Source organism: Eurytemora carolleeae, unplaced genomic scaffold (assembly GCF_000591075.1).
Source record: "Eurytemora carolleeae unplaced genomic scaffold, Eaff_2.0 scaffold970, whole genome shotgun sequence".
NCBI lineage: Eukaryota > Metazoa > Arthropoda > Copepoda > Calanoida > Temoridae > Eurytemora > Eurytemora carolleeae.
In genome coordinates this window covers 16098-36592 of record NW_019397088.1, presented here as the reverse complement: position 1 = coordinate 36592, position 20495 = coordinate 16098, and the positions used below count along the sequence as shown (strand labels likewise).

Sequence of the window (20495 nt, the reverse complement as noted above, 5' to 3'; positions counted from 1 at the left end):
TTGGCAGTGTTATGAACAAAGATAATAGAATATATATTAGAGGGGAATTTACTAGAAAAAAGTGTAAAACGGCCATTTTGTTGTACTGTTTCCATACTGCAGGTATACTTCACATATTTACGCTATATTACCTTTTCGGGCCCTGGAATATCATTTTATAGAAAATCTAAAATTAATGTTAAAAGAAAACCAAATTATGAAATAAGCTGGTTTCATAATTGACCAATGATCATTTCACATAGACTCTATGCCTTTCACTTTACAAACGATGATTTTCCGTTATAACTATAAATCAAATGATGGTTTTTATTCACCTAATTCATTATAAAGTTTATTTAACAGCTTTAAAAATTTCGAAATTGAAATGAACTACCTTTCAGGCTGAAAGGGACTGAAAAAATTCATACCGAAAGATTCTTTAAATTTCTCTCTAATATATATTCTATTCTCTATGGTTATAAAGTTTTTGGGCAGCAATTTTCCCTTTATCTAGAAGGTTCAAGCCTTGCAAATATAAATCTAAAAAGTTGAGAACCTTCGAGATAAAAAGAAAAGGAAATGAGTCTTTGAAACAAACTCTGATTTTCTAATCCTTACATTGTCCCAACCAAATGTCGTAGACCTTAGATATTTCAAACTATGAATTCTGTTAGATCAAATGATCAAAGTTAGAAATATCAAATGTTTACAAAATCAGGTCGCTTATATATTGGGATTCGAAAATTTAAGTTTGTGGCGAAAACCCAATTCCTTTAAGTCCGAAAACTTTATAGCACGTCGTGCTAAAATAATAGTGTTAAAGGTAATTTTTTGAAACATTTGTGTACTTGTCTTTTTTCAATATTTCTATAGATCAAATAAGCTTTAAAACAAAGCAGAAGTAAAAAAATAAAGTTCATTTCAATTTTATGTTTATTTCAATTGAAAAAAATTATTTTGGAAATATCCTAGATTTTTGGAGAAAATCCGGGAACCAATAAAAACTTTATAGCATACGTGCTATAATGTACAGCTAATTTACTTTATAGCACGATGATTACTTTACAGCACGTTTATTATGAAATTCACGATGAAGTGAGTAGGAATGATAAAGTACACAATAGTTTCATAAAAATATAAACTTTAGCGTTTTTTTTGTAAAATTGTTTCTTTTTAACATTTTAGTAAACATTTAGTCAATAATTATGTCTATTTTAGCTCAAAGCTAAACCATAACCTTAAAATAAAATCTGTTTTCTTTCTTTAAATTTTATTTATCTAAACATTTAATTTTCAGTTTCCTGTGTAGTTTTAGTTCCGTCAGCGGAGTTAGCATTTCTGAGAACATTACCGTAGAGTCCTGTACCATAGCCGTTATAACCGTTAATGTATCCGCCTCCATAGCCGTTGTTAAATCCCCCTCCATAGCCGTTGTTGAATCCGCCTCCATAGCCGTTGTTGATTCCGCCTCCATAGCCGTTGTTGTAACCTCCGCCTCCATAGCCGTTGTTGAATCCGCCGTTGTTACCATAACCGCCTCCTAACCCGTTGTTAAATCCGCCGTTATTAAAACCGCCGTTGTTGAAACCGCCATTATTGTATCCGCCTCCGTAACCACTGTTGTAACCGCTGTTATATCCGCTGTTAGGTCTGTGATGCCTGTAACAGAAGAGAAATTGTTCCCACAAAAATATATTTAAAATGTTTAAATTTATCTTCACTCTATGGATGGGTGTAAACATTATATAATATAAAATTTAAAAGTTTTAAAGTGCAATTTAAAACCAAAATGAACAAGTTTTACAGCAGATAAACATATAAATCATTCTAAAACTTGATACATAATTTTAAAATCAGCAGTGGATAAAATCAAAGAACAATAGAAATGAGAGAGAAAAAAGTTTTTTTTCTGTAACTTAAATGGCGTAAACCGTTCACATTCAAACTCAGATTATTTTATTTAGCGGTAATCATAGTTTTAAATAGCAAAGGTCTATGAAAGTTGCAAAGATATAGGGAATAGAAAATCGGAGTTTGGGGCAAAGACTGAAAAGGAAAAAAATGAGATGTTGTGATACCACTGGTCATAAAACAGTGTTGATTTAATAAAGGAACTAAATACTCGCTACAAATTGTAACAAAGGAATTGAGTCTTTGCCACAAACATTGATTTTCTAATCCCTATATCTTTGCAATACAATGTCGTAGACCTTAGATATTTCAAACTATAAATTCTGAACGATAAAATTATCTAAGATTAAAATTTCAAATGTTACATGATTAAAAAATTTGAGTTTGTAGCGTAGACTCAATTCCTTTAATGAGATAGCTCTGATAGATAGATACCTGGTATTGACTGAATTATCTGTATCTTGTCTCCGAACCCTATATTGAACTGAACCAGCTGTAACTACTGACAGACAACACATGGCAACAGCTCCCACAAAGAACATCTGAAAATTAAATCGATTTTTATTTCAAAATGATATTTTAAACTATGAATTTTGCTAAATCTAAAAGTCTGAGTTTAAAATTGCAAAGATATAGGGATTAGAAAATTACAGTTTGTTGCCAGTATTAAATTCTTTTATTAAAACTGGGAAGACTACTTACTATCCCCGTCTTTGAAAATATTATTTGATATTATGTCTAATATGTCTAATATGTTTATTATGTCTCATATCTCTATTATGTCTATTTGGTATAATGTCTAATATGTCTATTATGTCTATTATGTCAATTTGATATTATGTCTAATATGTCTATTATGTCTATCTGATTTATGTCTAATATGTATATTTGATATTATGTCTAATATGTCTATTATGTCTATTTGATTTATGTCTAATATGTATATTTGATATTATGTCTAATATGTCTATTATGTCTATTATGTCTTTTTGATATTATGTCTATGTTCTAGATTTAACTTTACTTAAACAGATTAGAAAATATTTTATGCATATTTTGGAATACATAAGAAAGGTTATAACAAATGGGATATTTTCATTTGTGAAATTGTTTGGTAGTGGTCCTCAGTAAAAAAATTTAAAGTACTCACCAAGTTGATACTGCTAGTTCTCATCCTTAATCTGTTTTTACTTCTCTCCCTGTTGGTTTGTGTGTTGCTAACTCTTCTTTAGATATAACCATGCACTAATCCAGGCCAATTTATATATACGCTCGTTTCAGGGTTTCCAAGTAATATTCGGCAAATAGATAACACAAATTAAATTTGGTCACGTGAATTAAACATTAAAAAAAACATTGATATTTTACCAATAAAAGAAAATTTATTCATAAAAAAATTTCGAAATTTAAACATTTATTAGCATCGTGAAAACCTGTGTCTGCTGCGCTAGAAACCCCGCACGGGCTGGGAAACCTTCCATAGTAGGGGAAACCAAAGTGGGAAACCTTGCATAGTAGGGGAAACCAAAAAGGGAAACCTTGCAAACGGGGGAAACCAAAAGAGAAAAAGGCGGGGGAAAATATAAAACAAAAGGGGAAATCCGGAGAGATGGGAAACCCAAGGCGATTTTGCGAAAATCTTTATCTTAAGATTGAAACAAAAAATGTTAAATCCAAAGAAGAGGGTAGTCTGACTCACTACCACACTCAACTAAGTTTTCTGTTTGTTCTGCAGTGATTTGCTTGAAATTACGCATGTAACAGTTCCTATAAAAGAACCCAAATTAACTGAAAAAGAGCCAAAAATGTAACTAAGAAACAAAAAGATGCCAAGAAAAAAGATGAAACTAAAAGAGAACCAAAAGGAATAAAAGAGAAGAAAATTGAACAAAAAAAAGCAAGAAAAAGGAAATCAAATCTAGTTCTTGGTCTAGGACGAAAAGTAGAAAGGAAACCCGAAAAAGATTGCTGAAAAAAAGAATTAAAAAAAGATTCCACTAGACGATATGGAAAATAAGGGATAAAATTGATTTAGTTTAAAGAGACCTAATTTCAAATGAACCTCCATGCAAAGATGGCTATACCCAGTTTACCACAGTTACCATTAAAAAGAATTCGATATCCATGTTTTTGCTTATTAAAATTATTTATTTTTATTTGTGGTTTCTCTGCAAAGGTGACTTAGGCATTAAGAGCTTACAAGAAAAAACATAGAGAAATTCCCAGAAATAAACACTTTTCGAGTTAGAAAAACGACGGTATCCTCCTCATTTTTTTTACCAGATTAAAGTTTCAAGGATAGTGTGAAGTGTTACGTAAAACTACGATTACCGCCCTTTTTAAACAACTCTAGAATTCATTATAAAAAGTATCTTGTCCTGAGTCTAAAACTAAAGAATGCGCGAATTTTAAGTTCGAGGTTAAAAGTTCTGTAAAATAATGAATAGCTACCTAAATATTAAACTTTCTCAATATTAAATTTGAATTTCCCGGGAAAAATCTGAACCAATCAGAGAAAAGGATTTACGGAGAATACTACATAACCATCGCTAATCAGCTGTTCTTACGTAACCGAAAACAAAACATACAACCGTTTTTTTGGGTTTACATCCAAAACGCAGTGGCGCCCATAAGGGGGGTTATTGGGGTTATTTACCCCCCCCCCTAGAATCCTGGGGGTAAATACCCCCCCTAGAATCCTGGGGGTATATACCCCTCCCTAGAATTCTAGGGGACCCCTGAACATATGTTCAGGCCCTGAATAGCAGGGGTTACTCCATTTGCTGCCTCTACAAGTAACAGTTCCAGTTGCCTTCACCCCTTCCCTTCAAAAAAAAAATACATTCCCTATTGATTAGTCTGCACTTGTGTAAAGACGACTATTTTCATGATAGTAAAAGTTTTTGCGGCATTTTGCAGATGCCTATAAACAGTCTGTAAACCTTTACTTCGGTTACTTCAGTAAAGTTCACCCACACACAACTGGACCTGGTTATAATAAAAAATATATATATTATTAAATTTAAGTCAAAACTTTTCGTTCTTTAGTTTTAGACTCTGTTTTATGTTTTATGATGAAAAGTTTAAAGAAAAACCTTGAACAAATTTGAGGAAATGTTTCACGAAATAATAATTCTTTAGACAAACAACAAGGGCAGAAAAACAGACTTTGCAGACTGCAGAATACAACTTGACAAAACTTCCAATCTTCATATTTTACAATAAACTTGAGAATTAGAGGACGACTTTAGTGGTATAAGGTTTAGTTACATATCATGGTTGTTCATATTAATAGAAGTTTTTTTTATCAAATAGATAAAATAAAGATAAATATTTTCGATTGACATTCTTTTTTTCCAATATTTGTATTACATTTCAGTAATCTAAACATAAAATGTTGAGCGTGTATCAAGCAAGTAATACAGTAGTATGTAAGCATGCAGAAGTAGTAAAGTAGTATGTAAGCATGTAGAAGTAGTAAAGTAGTATGTAAGTATGTAGAATCAGTAAAGTAGTATGTAAGCATGCAGAAGTAGTAAAGTAGTATGTAAGCATGCAGAAGTAGTAAAGTAGTATGTAAGCATGCAGAAGTAGTAAAGTAGTATGTAAGCATGCAGAAGTAGTAAATTAGAATGTAAGCATGTAGAAGTAGTAAAGTAGAATGTAAGCATGTAGAAGTAGTAAAGTAGTATGTAAGCATGCAGAAGTAGTAAAGTAGTATATAAGCATTCAAAAGTAGTAAAGTAGTATGTAAGCATGCAGAAGTAGTAAAATAGAATGTAAGCATGTAGAAGTAGTAAAGTAGTATGTAAGCCTAATGTATCAGTGAAGAATTTAAGCATGTAAAAATATTAAAGCATTTTATAAAATTAAAGACAGACAGGGGAAAGGAGCTTGTTAGCACATATCTAGATAATAAAATAGCAATAGGCACTTATCATATTTCATATATTTATTCAACTACAAAGCATGAGATATTACAAATAAGCAATCACAATTTACTAGGCAGTTTGGACCCGCCTAACCAGGGTTGGTTGTTTTAAGTGGTTGGCCCGAACCTAATTAACGATACTGAATATTATTGGTTACACATATCAAGATATGTTTTTGGATAGGTAAGGAGTTGATTGGAAGGAAGGAGATTGTCAGGTGATCTGTGGCAGGGTGAGATCAGAGGGATTGTTATGCAGAGATAAATTAAAATGCAGGGTGTTAATGATGGTAGTTACAGAAACAGAAATAAGCTATTAAAGTTTCAGTTATTTTAGTTTTTTCATATAAAATTTATTCACACGATATACAGCTAGGTTTTTCGCAATTAAACCTCTCATACAGTGGCGTACATAGGGGGGGGCAGTAGTCCTCTTGCCCCCCCTGGAAGTTCCAGGGGGGGCCCTGCCCCCCTGGACAATACAAAATTAAAAGGAAATAAATTTAAAAAGTAACACCTGACAATGACAAAGACTAAGGAATTGTCTAAATTCACTGTTAACACAAATTTTTAGGATACTTTAAACTAAAACTTTTGCAAAACGAGACCTCGACATATTAGATGCTTATAACATGATGGAAGATGTAATAAAGGTATTCTATTTTCTATTTGGAACCTGATGTTGTAAACCTTTGATATTTCAAATTCAGAATATTTGATATAACAGAATTCATAGTTTGAAATATCTAAGGTCTACAACATTTGGTTCCAAAGATATAGTGATTAGAAAATCAGAGCTTGTGGCAAGGACTCAATTCCTTTATTTCCATAAAGAGATATTAAGCGTAATTTCAAGTTCCCCTTTATGCAATTATGACAATAACATTGAATGAAGGAAAGAGAAGTTTTAGCCTTCTAAAGAGAATACTTCATTACACAATTGATGTACTATGACGGAGAGCAGATTAACGATCTTGCACTTATGGCTCACTACTGAGAAAATCATTGAGATGTTTGTGCAAGCAAATCACAGAAAATTGAAGCTTAAGAGTTGGTGAAAATGTAGATGGAGTAAATTCTATCTAAAAATTTCAGAAGAAATTTCGTTTATAAGTGAAAATATGATTTTTTAATGATGCTGTGATTCTTGATTTAGTTAGCTGTGATGGAGTTAAGTGATAAATTTATAAATTTATAAAGTTAAAAAGTTAGAGTTAGTTTTTCGAGCTAAGGAATAATTTTTAGACTTTATAAAGTTAGTAACACCCAAAAATGTAGTCTTTTTGATGTATTTTTAAGGTGTTAATTGACTTTTTGAACAAAACAATTCCAGGGGGGGGCAAAATAAAATTTTTCGCGCTACGCGCGAAATCTTGCCCCCCCTGGCTAAAATCCTGTGTACGCGCCTGCTCTCATAATTCTCAAGATAATTATTGATTACTCTTTGCTTAAATATTTTTGCAGATTTAGTTTCAAGGTCAATTTCAATTTGATTCCACAATTTAGGAAACATTGAGGACTTAAAGCTCTCTAAATTTTGTTTAAAACCCGTTCTAATTTATATGATTTTGTTCTATTCGTTTCAGCTTAAGACTTAAACATATTTTGGAAGGAAGAGGGAAGGTTATCATTAAAGTATCCATGCATAAATGTCAGAACACAAAGTTGGTATGTATCATCAAGATTAAGAACTTTTAGTTTTGAAAATAATGGATTTGAATGTGCCTTGAAAGTACTATTATTATCCAGGCAGTAAAATAGCATTAGGCACTTATCCAGGCAGTAAAGTAGCATTAAGCACTTATCCAGGCAGTAAAATAGCATTAGGCACTTATACGGGCAGTAAAGTACCATTAGGCCCTTATCTAGGCAGTAATGTATAAATAGGCATTTATCTAGGCAGTGAGGTAGCATTAGGCACTTATCTCGGTTCTGTCAATATTCCAGAAATCTGTGACTTTCAATCACAATTTGACCAATTAAACATAATTTTGTACATGCTTTTGTTCCGGCATACACGTTTTCAATGAAAAGTTTTAAACACACAAATCCGTAAGTTTAAACATTGTTTAACTATAGACCAAAACGCATATGACTTTAAATCGAAGAAACCGAACGCCTCTCACTCTGGATAGTCCGGGGTGATCTAGACCATAAAGTATCCTTAAGCACTTATCTAGGCAGTAAAGTTGCATTAGGCCCTTATCTATGCAGTAAAGTAGCATTAGGCACTTATCTAGGCAGTAAAGTAGCATTAGGCACTTATCTATGCAGTAAAGTAGTATCAGGCACTTATATAGGCAGTAAAGTAGTATTAGGCACTTATATAGGCAGTAAAGTAGTATTAGGCACTTATCTAGGCAGCAAAGTAGTATTAGGCCCTTATCTATGCAGTAAAGTAGTATCAGGCACTTATATAGGCAGTAAAGTAGTATTAGGCACATATCTAGGCAGTAAAGTAGTATTAGGCACATATCTAGGCAGTAAAGTAGTATTAGGCCCTTATCTAGGCAGTAAAGTAGTATCAGGCACTTATATAGGCAGTAAAGTAGTATCAGGCACTTATATAGGCAGTAAAGTAGCATTAGGCCCTTATCTAGGCAGTAAAAAGTAGTAAAAAGTAAAAAATTATTCATTTATAAAATATAACAAAAACATACAAAATAAAGTGTTTCAGGAGAAAATATTTAAAAACCTCTAAAGTAGAGGTTGTGGGAATATTTCCCCCCCAATTCTAAAATATATATATATATAAAATGGATATATGGATATATGGATATTTGGATATATAGATATAGGGATATATAGATATATGGAAAATAAGGATATATGGATAGATGGATAGATAGATAAATAGAGACAAGAATAGATAGATATATAAATTTGGAGATAGATAGATAGAAAGCTGGATAGACCCTGCTAAACTTCTTCAGATTAAACTCTAAGACTGCCAAAGTTGATGAAAAATCTGAAAGTTCAGCCAAAATTTTAATTTTAGAATTTTCTTGTTTACATTTGGCTTAACATCTCCCCGTATCATCTCCCCATTCTCCCCCCTTTTTCTCCCTCTTTTTCCCCCTTCTCCCCACCCCTTCTGCCTCCTTCCAAACCATACCTCTCCCCCCCACCCACATAACATTCCTCCTTACTACCCCTCCACATAATTAGGATGAGGATGCGAAAGTATGAGGATGAGGATGAGGATGAGGATGAGGATGAGGATGAGGATGAGGATGAGGATGAGGATTATCTCACCTTCTGAAGGCTCTGATTTGTCCCAATGACACTAACAATACGTTCAAGGAAGGATCCGTCGGTAATATTTATCCTTGCACTGCTCTGAGGAGAAAAATATCAATAATTTATAATAAAATATATTTGACATAAAAGTAAGATTTAATAGGAATTGATTATGAAATTTTATGAAATTATTATGATAGGTTTGTAAAATGTATGGTATTATGCTTGGACTCTTATCGTAATTTGTCAGTGTCCCTCCACAAAATCATGGCAATGCCAGATTTACAACGGTACCCTTAAATCTTTGCCATATCATGATCAAGTATGTATTATAGATATCATGATGTTTATATTTTAAATACTGAATATTTTCAATTGTGACTTGAGCATTTCTGCTGCAGGAAATCAGGAATTATCAGAATTCAACACTTTAAAACCTTTAAAAACGACAACATGAACCACATTATTGATCAGATAAAGGTTTCACGGGAACCAGTCTGAATCGGTCATTTTCATATTTAATAGTAAAAATATTGTTTTTGACATTGATCCAATTTTAAAAATTCAATTTTATCAAACGTTTTTAACAAGTCTAAAGTTCAAATCTGAAATTTAAAGTTGCGAATGAATCTACGTTTGGTAAATGGAACTTAGAGGTCACTTTAAATTTTGTTAGCAATCCCTTCATCTTAATTTTACCTGTTCTCGAATCCGTTTAACTATCTCCCCTTTCTTCCCAATAATACTTCCAACTTCCTAGAGTGAAATTAATTAATTCCAGATATCTAATAGAATACACCAGAAATTATCTCTGGTAAATATAAATACAGTGAGATCCAGAAAACCCTGGAATAGGAAAACGAAATTTAGATTCAACTTTAAGTGAACCTGATACACAGCAATTGTGCAGTGTAAACACAGCCATTCCACTTAATATGGGTTTAAAAAGTAATTAGTAAAACTTTGCTTTTTAACAACATAAAAACACTAATTTATTGGTTTAATATCGTCTTCTTATTCCACAATTTTCTGGTTCTAACTGTTTATACATTTATATACATATACACATATATTTATATCTAAATACAAAGTTATAAATCAGAGATATTACAGATAGTGTAATCCACATTCTATTTTAAACCATTTTTTTTTTTATCGTGCCTTGAAGGTTTTTCAACTCATTGTGTTAATTTAAGTTTTAATATTAAACTTTATTCTATCGACAACTGTATTCCTAAGCCTAAATTGCATGTTTCATTTGCTTGCATGACACCTGAAATTGGTCAGCAATAAACTAAATAGAATTTGAAGAGCAACGTCAGGACAACTTTATTTAATTCTCAATACACGCGAAATAGTACTATTACTAGAATACATATGTTCCTTTACATTCTATAGTTGGGGGATATGTGAAAATGTGGAGGGGGGGGGAGGGGAGTATTAAGAGAAAGAGGGAAGGGGGGTCTATTGTGTTCTCAATACATTTAATACATGGACAAATAGCTAATTTACATTAATAAGAAAGAATGTAAAATGTATATCAAGTCAGAGCGGGGGAGGTAAAGTGTTTTAAAGAATGTGGTCTAATGTATTTAAAACACAATTTTATTCTAAAATACCGGAAACACAAGACATATGTTATTTTAAAGCAGGGTGTCCCAGAAGATCCCCTGACGTTGGGTTAGATGTCTACAATAAGAAATATTGGCACGATAGACACTTTATTTTGCAGAAGGAATTTATCAGATTATACACTCAGGAAATTAAATGTAAGCTGTAAAAATGATTCTTTGTCTGTCAGACCTTACATCAATCCATCTTATAGTTATAGTGGCTGCACAGTTTTACTCGCCACACCAGAAATTGTATTTATTGTGGAACACCCTGTACTTATAGATAGATAGATACTTGGTTTAGATTGCCAAATTTTAGCAGATCAGAGAACAAGCAGGGCTCAGCAGAGATGCAAAAAGCTAATTTGCAGGAATTTTTTAAATTTGCGAGAATTAGATTTTTACAGCTCTGCTGAAAGTGGGTTGCACCGAATAGGCATGCAAGGGTTTACCCGGGTAGTATAGGTGACGAAGAGGATGAGGGAGGGCTGGAAGGGTTGAAAGGGGTGATGTATGGGTCGGAGGGAGTGCTGAAAGGGTTGGAGGGAGGGCTGGAGGGGTTGAAAGGAGTGATGGAGGGGTCAGAGGGAGTGTGGGAAGGGTTGGAGGTTGTGCTTGAAGGGTTGGAGGGAGTGCTTGAAGGGTTGGAGGGAGTGCTGGAGGCGACAGCATGAGAGCTGGAGACGTTGGAGTGAGATCTTGAGACGTTAGAGTTAGGCATTGAGGTTTTAATGTTGGCGGCAGTGGAGAAATCAATGACTTTTTTAGACATTCTTGAAGCTCTTGATATTTTTGCTAATTTGAAAATTAATCTGACGTTGATGAAGATACTTTTGATATTATAGGAGATGAATTTGCTTGTGAGAAAGCTGGTTCTCAGCTGCAATAGGATGTTTAGTTGGATTCACAATAAGGTTAGAAGGATAGGAGGGTTCAAGAGACACTGTGGTATATCAACACTATTTTGAACTTTTTTTGAAAAAAAGTTTGGAACTGTTTTACATCCTTTCTCGAAGAAAGACTCGTTTGGATAGGTTTAATAAAACTAGCTATCTCCAGTAGGGTTGCTGACAAGTAGGTTTAATAAAACTATCTCCAGTAGGGTTGTTGATAAGTAGGTTTAATAAAACTATCTCCAGTAGAGTTGCTGACAAGTAGGTTTAATAAAACCGTCTCCAGTAGGGTTGCTGACAAGTAGGTTTAATAAAACTATCTCCAGTAGGGTTGCTGACAAGTAGGTTTAATAACACCGTCTCCAGTAGGGTTGCTGACAAGTAGGTTTAATAAAACTATCTCGAGTAGGGTTGCTGACAAGTAGGTTTAATAAAACCGTCTCCAGTAGGGTTGTTGATAAGTAGGTTTAATAAAACTATCTCCAGTAGGGTTGCTGATAAGTAGGTTTAATAAAACTATCTCCAGTAGGGTTGTTGATAAGTAGGTTTAATAAAACTATCTCCAGTAGGGTTGCTGACAAGTAGGTTTAATAAAACAATCTCCAGTAGGGTTGCTGACAAGTAGGTTTAATAAAACCGTCTCCAGTAGGGTTGTTGATAAGTAGGTTTAATAAAACTATCTCCAGTAGGGTTGCTGACGAGTAGGTTTAATAAAACTATCTCCAGTAATATTGTTGACGAGTGACTTTGGTTGATTTGGAGTAGATCAGACACACATGGGGTAGATGAATGATTGGTTGGGTTAGGAGGGGTCCAGTTGGTTTTGGTTGATTTTGTGTCTCTTGGGGTAGGTTGGGGGTGAATCTGTAATAATATTTTAGTGTTTCAAAAATAAAGCTGATTCTTAAACATATCGTTTTTTATGTAAGAAGGACATTTTAAGTTAGAATTTATATTTTTGATAATAATAAATGTGTTGTGTCAGGAGAAAAACAAGCTTCCATCTTTATAATTATTTGTTCTTCTTCAAAACTTTAAGCTTTAAGCCTTTTGTTTTTAACAGAACAAACCTCTAGGAAGGAATACTTTATAAAAATTTTATTTTGAAGAAAAAATTAATTTTCTTCTTTTATCTTTTCGTTCCTTTATGTTAGAGCCCTTTGAGTCCTGGCGGGCTGGCGGCCCCTATATATGAACTTTGAGTTAATTAGTAAAGTTGGAGGGCTTACGTTAGTATATAGACAATATTTAAACAGGGAGAATATATATAGTCAGAAATATTTATACATATACTAACCTTAAAGGGAGTGTTCACAAAAAAAGAATCAAATCAAATTCGATCGTGATCGCTACTAAATTTACGCCTCTCTATAAGGAGAAAAAGGGTTAAAAACGACTCATACCGAAGAATGTAAAACCTACAATTTACGGTGTACTTTAAACGACGATTATTTTGGCCGCCAGGTGTCTCTCCCACGTGGAACCCCTCTAATGTTGAGTGCAGAGACGCATAGCGGCAAAATAATCGGTTTGAAGTAAATCGTGTACAAAAAAGATATTATGAAACATCAACTATATATGAATGCATCGAATTATATTCGACAATTTTAGGTTATAATATCTAAATGACTAGTTTTAAAGGGAGAGTTACTTCTATCTGTTGCGTCTATAAGGAGAAAATTGTTAAAAAAGGCTAATATCGAAGAACGTAGTGTCCATACAAATTCAGAAATATGCAACATTCAACTCGGATACTAAACAAATCAATTTAATTCCAAACAAATCATTCAGATATTACGAACAATAGTCATTTTTTTACTTTTCGACACATTCGTAAATAGTTGATATTTCATAATATTTTGTAGTTTTCATGATCTGAGAGTTACTTTTGAAAACCTTTATTCCTGTTTCGAGGATTTTTTATAATGAAGACGACATTTTCATATTTTCCAGGAATGTTCGAAAATCCAGTGCCAGCGAAAATTGTTAAAAAAAAATCAAAAATATTATGAAATATTAACTCTATACGAATGCGTCGAAAAATAATGGATGACTACTGTTTGTGATATCTGAATGATTTGTTTGGAATTAATCAACTCCTTACCTATCGAAAAACATATCTTGATATGTGTAACCAATTATATTCAGTATCGTTAATTAACTTCGGGCCAACCATTCAAAACAACCAATTCTGTTTAGTTGGGTCCAAACTTCATAGTAAATTGTGATTGCTTATTTGTAATATCTCATGCTTTGTAGTTGAATAAATATATATATGAAATTGAATTGTTTACGATCCGAGCTGAATATTGCCTCTTTCTGAATTTGTATGGACGCTGCGTTCTTCGGTGTGAGTCGTTTTTAACAATTTTCTCCTTATAGACGCAACAGATATTAGTAAGATTAGTAGCGATCAAAAGCGCTTTTTATCGTATAAGCCTATACCCCCTTTCATTTTTCGCGAACACTCCCTTTAAATTTAATTGAATTATTTACAATCTGAGTGAAATGATGCAATTTCGTGAATGTGTATGGGTCATGGGTCCTAGGTTCTTCTGTATGAGTCGTTTTTGAATTCTTCTGATGGACGTAACACAATTTTGGACCCGCTTGGTTCAACGTTTTGACGTTTATTGGATACAAACAAACAGACATATGCGCAAGCCAAATACAAATGGGGTAGAAAAACAATAACAAATTCTATATTTTTCCAAACTCTCTAAAATATTGATTTAAGAAAAAGTTGAAACTATCTATCTACCACACTATCTATCTACCAGACTATCTATCTACTAAACTCTGGATCTATCCAACTACATACTACCACACTATTTATTTACCAAACTACCTATTCCGTATCTACCAAACTACAGATCTACCACATTATTCATCTACCAAACTATAACCTATCTACCAACCTACCTATATACCAAACTACCTATATAACAAACTACCTTTCTACTAAAGAATCTATCTACCAAACTACCTACAACCCAACTACCTTTCTACAAAAGTATCAATCTACCAAACTAACTATCTACCAAACTACCTATCTACCAAAATACAAAAAAAACTATAGTGCCAAAGTCCTGTTGTTGTGTATGTCTGGATGACGGATGAAAATATTCTACTAGAAATTTTTTAATGCAAAATATCCCTTTTTTGAATAAGTTTTTTATGTAGAATTCACTAAACATTTGTTTATGCTATGTCAATTGCTTTTTTATTTTCAAATTTTGACGATGTAGACAACGAATGGAATTTTTGTTGAGAATTAGTTTCAGAAATATCGTTGTTTCCCGGACCCTACTATTTCAAAAACTTAAATCTAAACAATTAAAATTCTTGTGTGAACGTTTTCAATATTTTATTTAATTATACAATTTCACGATGTTAGATACGTAAAACATTTTATCTAGGAATTCCAACCCTCCACTTCCTCCTACGAAATGAATTTGAAAAATATGAACCCCGGTTCAATAAAGAGAAATTAACCCTATCATCCCCCCCCATGTGTTTTTTCTTTATAATTTGCGAATAGCTTACAATAGAGCACCCATGTCCTATACTGCTTCACTTTTTCATCTTTATTTATTATTATATACAAAGTTGTAATCTCTGTTTGGGTGTCTGTCTGTTTGTTTGTCCGATCATAACTCCCCAGAACCAATTTGCCTCAAATGTTGATTGGGGAACTCAAGAGACCCATGGAAATGTTCTTAGCTTGGCCGGTTTTGAGAATCTAAGTTTAGTGGATCGACTTTCATAGCGAAAATTTAGTTTCCTGAGCCCTGGGTTCCCAAACTAGTTTTATTATATAAAACAGCCCAACCGGTCTAGGGTTAAATATTATATAAAACAGCCCAACCGGTCTAGGGTTAAATATTATATAAAACAGCCCAACCGGTCTAGGGTTAAATATTATATAAAACAGCCCAACCGGTCTAGGGTTAAATATTATATAAAACAGCCCAACCGGTCTAGGGTTAAATATTATATAAAACAGCCCAACCGGTCTAGGGTTAAATATTATATAAAACAGCCCAACCGGTCTAGGGTTAAATATTATATAAAACAGCCCAACCGGTCTAGGGTTAAATATTATATAAAACAGCCCAACCGGTCTAGGGTTAAATATTATATAAAACAGCCCAACCGGTCTAGGGTTAAATATTATATAAAACAGCCCAACCGGTCTAGGGTTAAATATTATATAAAACAGCCCAACCGGTCTAGGGTTAAATATTATATAAAACAGCCCAACCGGTCTAGGGTTAAATATTATATAAAACAGCCCAACCGGTCTAGGGTTAAATATTATATAAAACAGCCCAACCGGTCTAGGGTTAAATATTATATAAAACAGCCCAACCGGTCTAGGGTTAAATATTATATAAAACAGCCCAACCGGTCTAGGGTTAAATATTATATAAAACAGCCCAACCGGTCTAGGGTTAAATATTATATAAAACAGCCCAACCGGTCTAGGGTTAAATATTATATAAAACAGCCCAACCGGTCTAGGGTTAAATATTATATAAAACAGCCCAACCGGTCTAGGGTTAAATATTATATAAAACAGCCCAACCGGTCTAGGGTTAAATATTATATAAAACAGCCCAACCGGTCTAGGGTTAAATANTACATTTTCATTCTCTAAACTACGTTCTTACATTTTCATTCTCTACACTACTTCTTACATTTTCATTCTCTATACTTTATTTTCACATTTTCATTCTCTACACTATATTATTACATTTTCATTCTCTACAATACATTCCTTACATTTTAATTCTCTATACTCCATTCCTATATTTTCATTCTCTACAATACATTCCTACATTTTAATTCTCTATACTCCATTCCTACATTTTCATTCTATACACTACATTCCTACATTTTCATTTTCTATACTACATTCTTACATTTTCATTCTCTACACTACATTCTTACATTTTCATTCTCTACACTACATTCCTACAATTTCATTCTTGACACTATATTCCTTCATTACCATTCTCGACACTACATTCCTACATTTTTATTCTCTATACTCCATTCCTTACATTTTAATTCTCTATACTCCATTCCTACATTTTCATTCTCTACAATACATTCCTACATTTTCATTCCCTATACTCCATTCCTACATTTTCATTCTCTACACTACATTCCTACATTTTCATTCTCTGTACTACATTCCTTCATTTTAATTCTTTATACTCCATTCCTACATTTTTATTCTCTACACTACATTCTTACATTTTCATTCTCTACACTACATTCCTACATTTCCATTCTCTACACTTCATTCCTACATTTTCATTCTCTGCACTACATTCCTACATTTTCATTTTCTATACTACATTCTTACATTTTCATTCTCTACAATACATTCCTACATTTTAATTCTCTATGCTCCAGTCCTACATTTTCATTCTCTACAATACATTCCTACATCTTAATTGTCTATACTCCATTCGTACATTTTCATTCTCTACACTACATCACTACATTTTTATTCTCTACACTACATTCGTACATTTTCATTCTCTTTACTCCATTCTTATTTTCATTCTCTTTACTACCTTCCTACAATTTTATTCTTTACACTTTATATCTACATTTTCATTCTCCATACTCCATTCTTACATTTCCATTTTCTAAATTCCATTTTTACATTTTCATTCTCTTTACTCCATTCTTACATTTTCATTCTCAATACTAAATTCCCACATTTTCATTCTGTACCCTTTATTCTTACAATTACATTTTCTTCACTACATTCATACATTTTCATTCTACACTCCATTTCTAAAATTTCATTCTCTAAACTCCATTCCTATATTTTTATTCTCTATACGCCCTTCTACATTAAAGAATCTATTAGCACTAATATTAGTGCTTATGAACAGTTTAAAATTAATTATTCTCAGTTTACTGTGTGTTAATAATTCTAAACTTTATTATTCTCAGTTTACAGTGCGTTAATATTTTCAAACTTTATTATTCTCTGTTTGCTGTGCGTTAATATTTCTAAGCTTTATTATTCTCAGTTTACTGTGCGTTAATAATGCTAAGCTTTTTTATTCTCAGTTTACTGTGCGTTAATATTTTTAAACTTTTTTATTCTCAGTTTACTGTGAGTTATTATTTTTAAACTTAAATATTCTCAGTTTACTGTGCGTTAATATTTCTAAACTTCACTATTCTCAGTTTACTGTGCGTTGATATTTTAAGCTTTTTCTTTATTATTCTCAGTTTGCTGTGCGTTAATATTTCTAAACTTTATTATTCTCAGTTTACTGTGCGTTAATATTTCGAGATTTATTCCTTGTAATATTTACTTCTACAATCCCTTTTGAACATTTCCCTTCAGGTGCAGAGTTATCCTAGGGTTCTCCCCTGGAATCCCCCCTCCCACCCCTGGGGTCCCTTCTTCCCTTTTCTGTCATGTTAACCTTTAATCTATATAACGAACAATACAGAGCCCCTTCACCTCCATACAAACAAACAGTGCACCCAAACAGACAAAAAACAAAATTGTATTATTTGGTGGAAAATAGAAATTCTTTCTTTACTAGCAATCAAAACTTTCTATTCTATTTTTCTTAATTTGCTCTCAATTTTCTAGCTTGCACTAATTACTGTTTTAGGGCAAAACTCACGATTAACCAAGTTTTCTTCAATAAAATCAAATTTGAATTTTCTTGGCCAAGTTATTTTTTTAAGGAATAAGTCTACATTTTAAGATCAGATTTACATTTGTAGAACTAGGTTTAATTTATCAGGACCAAGAATACATGTTCAATACCATGATTTTATATGTTGAGGACCAAGATTACTTTTTCAGAACCAAGATTATATTTTTCAGAACACAGAATACGTTTTCAGGAACAAGAAAATATTTGCAGGATCAAGATTATATGTTCAGAGTTAGGAATACATTTTCAGGACCAATAATACATTTTTAGGACCAAGCGCACATTTTCAGGACCAAGAATACATTCTTAGGACCAAGAATACATTCTCAGGACAAATAATATATTCACAGGACCAAGAATACATTTTCTTGACCAAGAATGCTTTTTTCAGGACCAAGAATACATTTTCAGGACCAAGAATACATTTTCTTGACAAAGAAAGCTCTTTACAGGACCAAGATACATTTTTAGGACCAAGAATACATTTTCATGACCAAGATTACATGTTCAGGCCCATGAATATATGTTCGTGACCAAAAATACATTTTCAGGACCAAAAATACATTTCCATAACCAAGAATACATTTTCAGGACCAATAATACATTTTTCTAGCAAGAATACATTTTCAGACCCAAGATTAGGCAGCTATTTTGATTGTCCTGGATTCTAAGAAAATCTTTTTATAAATTGAGTTTTGCAACCTATTGTTGCAAAACTTTGATGTTGCAAACATTGATTAGAGAAAAAGAAATATAAAGAGAGCAGGTATAAAAGGATATTGATGACCTGAAACTGCGGGATTACTTCAAAATGAATTTACAATCCTTAATTCTTGTAAAGAAGGATTTGTTGAATAGATTCAAAAATAGAGCTGCCTTAAAATTAATAAAGGACAATAGACGGTAACCATGTGCATTGTGCAAAAGCTCTGTAGTTTTGAAAATAGTTTCTCATTAAAAACGGATCGGCATCGGCATATTTCCCCCAAAACGTCAAAAAATCCCCTAAGGAACTAAGGAAACTTGAAATGAAGCGGAGAAGAATTATAAGTCTTCAGGTCTACAGGTGAACTCAGATCAATTTGCAACTTGGAGAAAACTAAAATTCAGATCCATCCCATCTAATCCGTTCAAACCAGATCCATAACGTCTAATCCGTTCAAACCAGATCCATACCGTCTAATCCGTTCAAATTAGATACATCCTGTCTAATCCGTTCAAACCAGGATCCATCCCGTCTAATCCGTTCAAACCAGGATCCATACCCTCTAATCCGTTCAAACCAGATCCATCCCGTTTAATCCGTTCAAACCATGATCCATTCCGTCTAATCCGTTCAAACCATGATCCATCCCGTCTAATCCGTTCAAACCATGATCCATCCCGTCTAATCCATCTAAACCATGATCCATCCCGTCTAATCCGTTCAAACCATGATCCATCCCGTCTAATCCGTTCAAACCATGATCCATCCCGTCTAATCCGTTCAATATCAGTATAATAATAGCATTTGTATTTTTCTCTACAAGAAAGATGATTAAAACAGCTGCGCAATTACATTGAAGAACTTTGTCAGGGCATTAAAAAAACTCTCTTTTTGGTCTGATAAAATCAAACTAATATGGAAATTTAATCAAAACAAAAGGAATCCATGGATTGTTTGGATCTTTTATATTCAATTGGATTGCATGAATTGTAAGACTTGTATGGATTGTATGGATTGTATGGATCGGTTGGATTGTATGACTTAAAATACCCCGTGTAGACTGTATGAATTGTATGGATTGAATTGGATCAGATGCAGATTAAAAACTGAATATTTAATGTTCCCTTAGCTCTACAATCCTCTAACAATATAAAATAATCATAGAGTTCTAAAGAAAACAATTAAATATTAAAAACGAAATATAAATACACATTTCTGGATTAAAAAAATGTTAAAACTTTATGCTTTTATTTGGATTAGTTTTGAGCGATTTTAAGAAAAACTGGGGAACAGAAAACGTTAATTATTCAATTTTCCTTGATGAACTTGTCTACAGTAGTATCATTATACTCTGCCCCCCTGTCTGCACAAAAATGACAAATTATGATGAACATTGTTTAACAAAATCGGGTTTAAAGGTGCACTCATTAGGACTTAATGATTTGGCTAGTAAAGACTGAAAAATAGGGAACTTTGCTATACTTATAACATAAGGTAGGAGAGGGCCTACAATTTCAT

The 20495-nt window shown here is 32.8% G+C and overlaps 1 protein-coding gene and 1 long non-coding RNA gene across 2 annotated transcripts in view; both read right to left on the bottom strand.

The window, feature by feature from the left end:
- Positions 1 to 1232: 1232 nt before the first annotated feature.
- On the bottom strand, positions 1233 to 3148 carry LOC111711761 (abscisic acid and environmental stress-inducible protein). Its single transcript, XM_023486189.1, has 3 exons — positions 3041 to 3148; positions 2326 to 2432; positions 1233 to 1638 (listed from the first exon to the last, which is right to left on the bottom strand). Exons 1-3 carry the CDS (start codon positions 3062 to 3064, stop codon positions 1266 to 1268), a joined length of 504 nt encoding a protein of 167 aa, XP_023341957.1. The 5' UTR covers positions 3065 to 3148; the 3' UTR covers positions 1233 to 1265.
- A 5927-nt stretch (positions 3149 to 9075) lies between these two features.
- LOC111711759 (uncharacterized) overlaps positions 9076 to 20495 on the bottom strand; it is a 15065-nt gene continuing 3645 nt past the window's right edge. Inside the window, exons 2-3 of the long non-coding RNA XR_002767311.1 lie at positions 9761 to 9817; positions 9076 to 9160 (exon numbers count right to left, since the gene is read on the bottom strand). This is a non-coding gene — a long non-coding RNA (uncharacterized LOC111711759). The remainder of the gene's footprint in view (positions 9161 to 9760; positions 9818 to 20495) is intronic.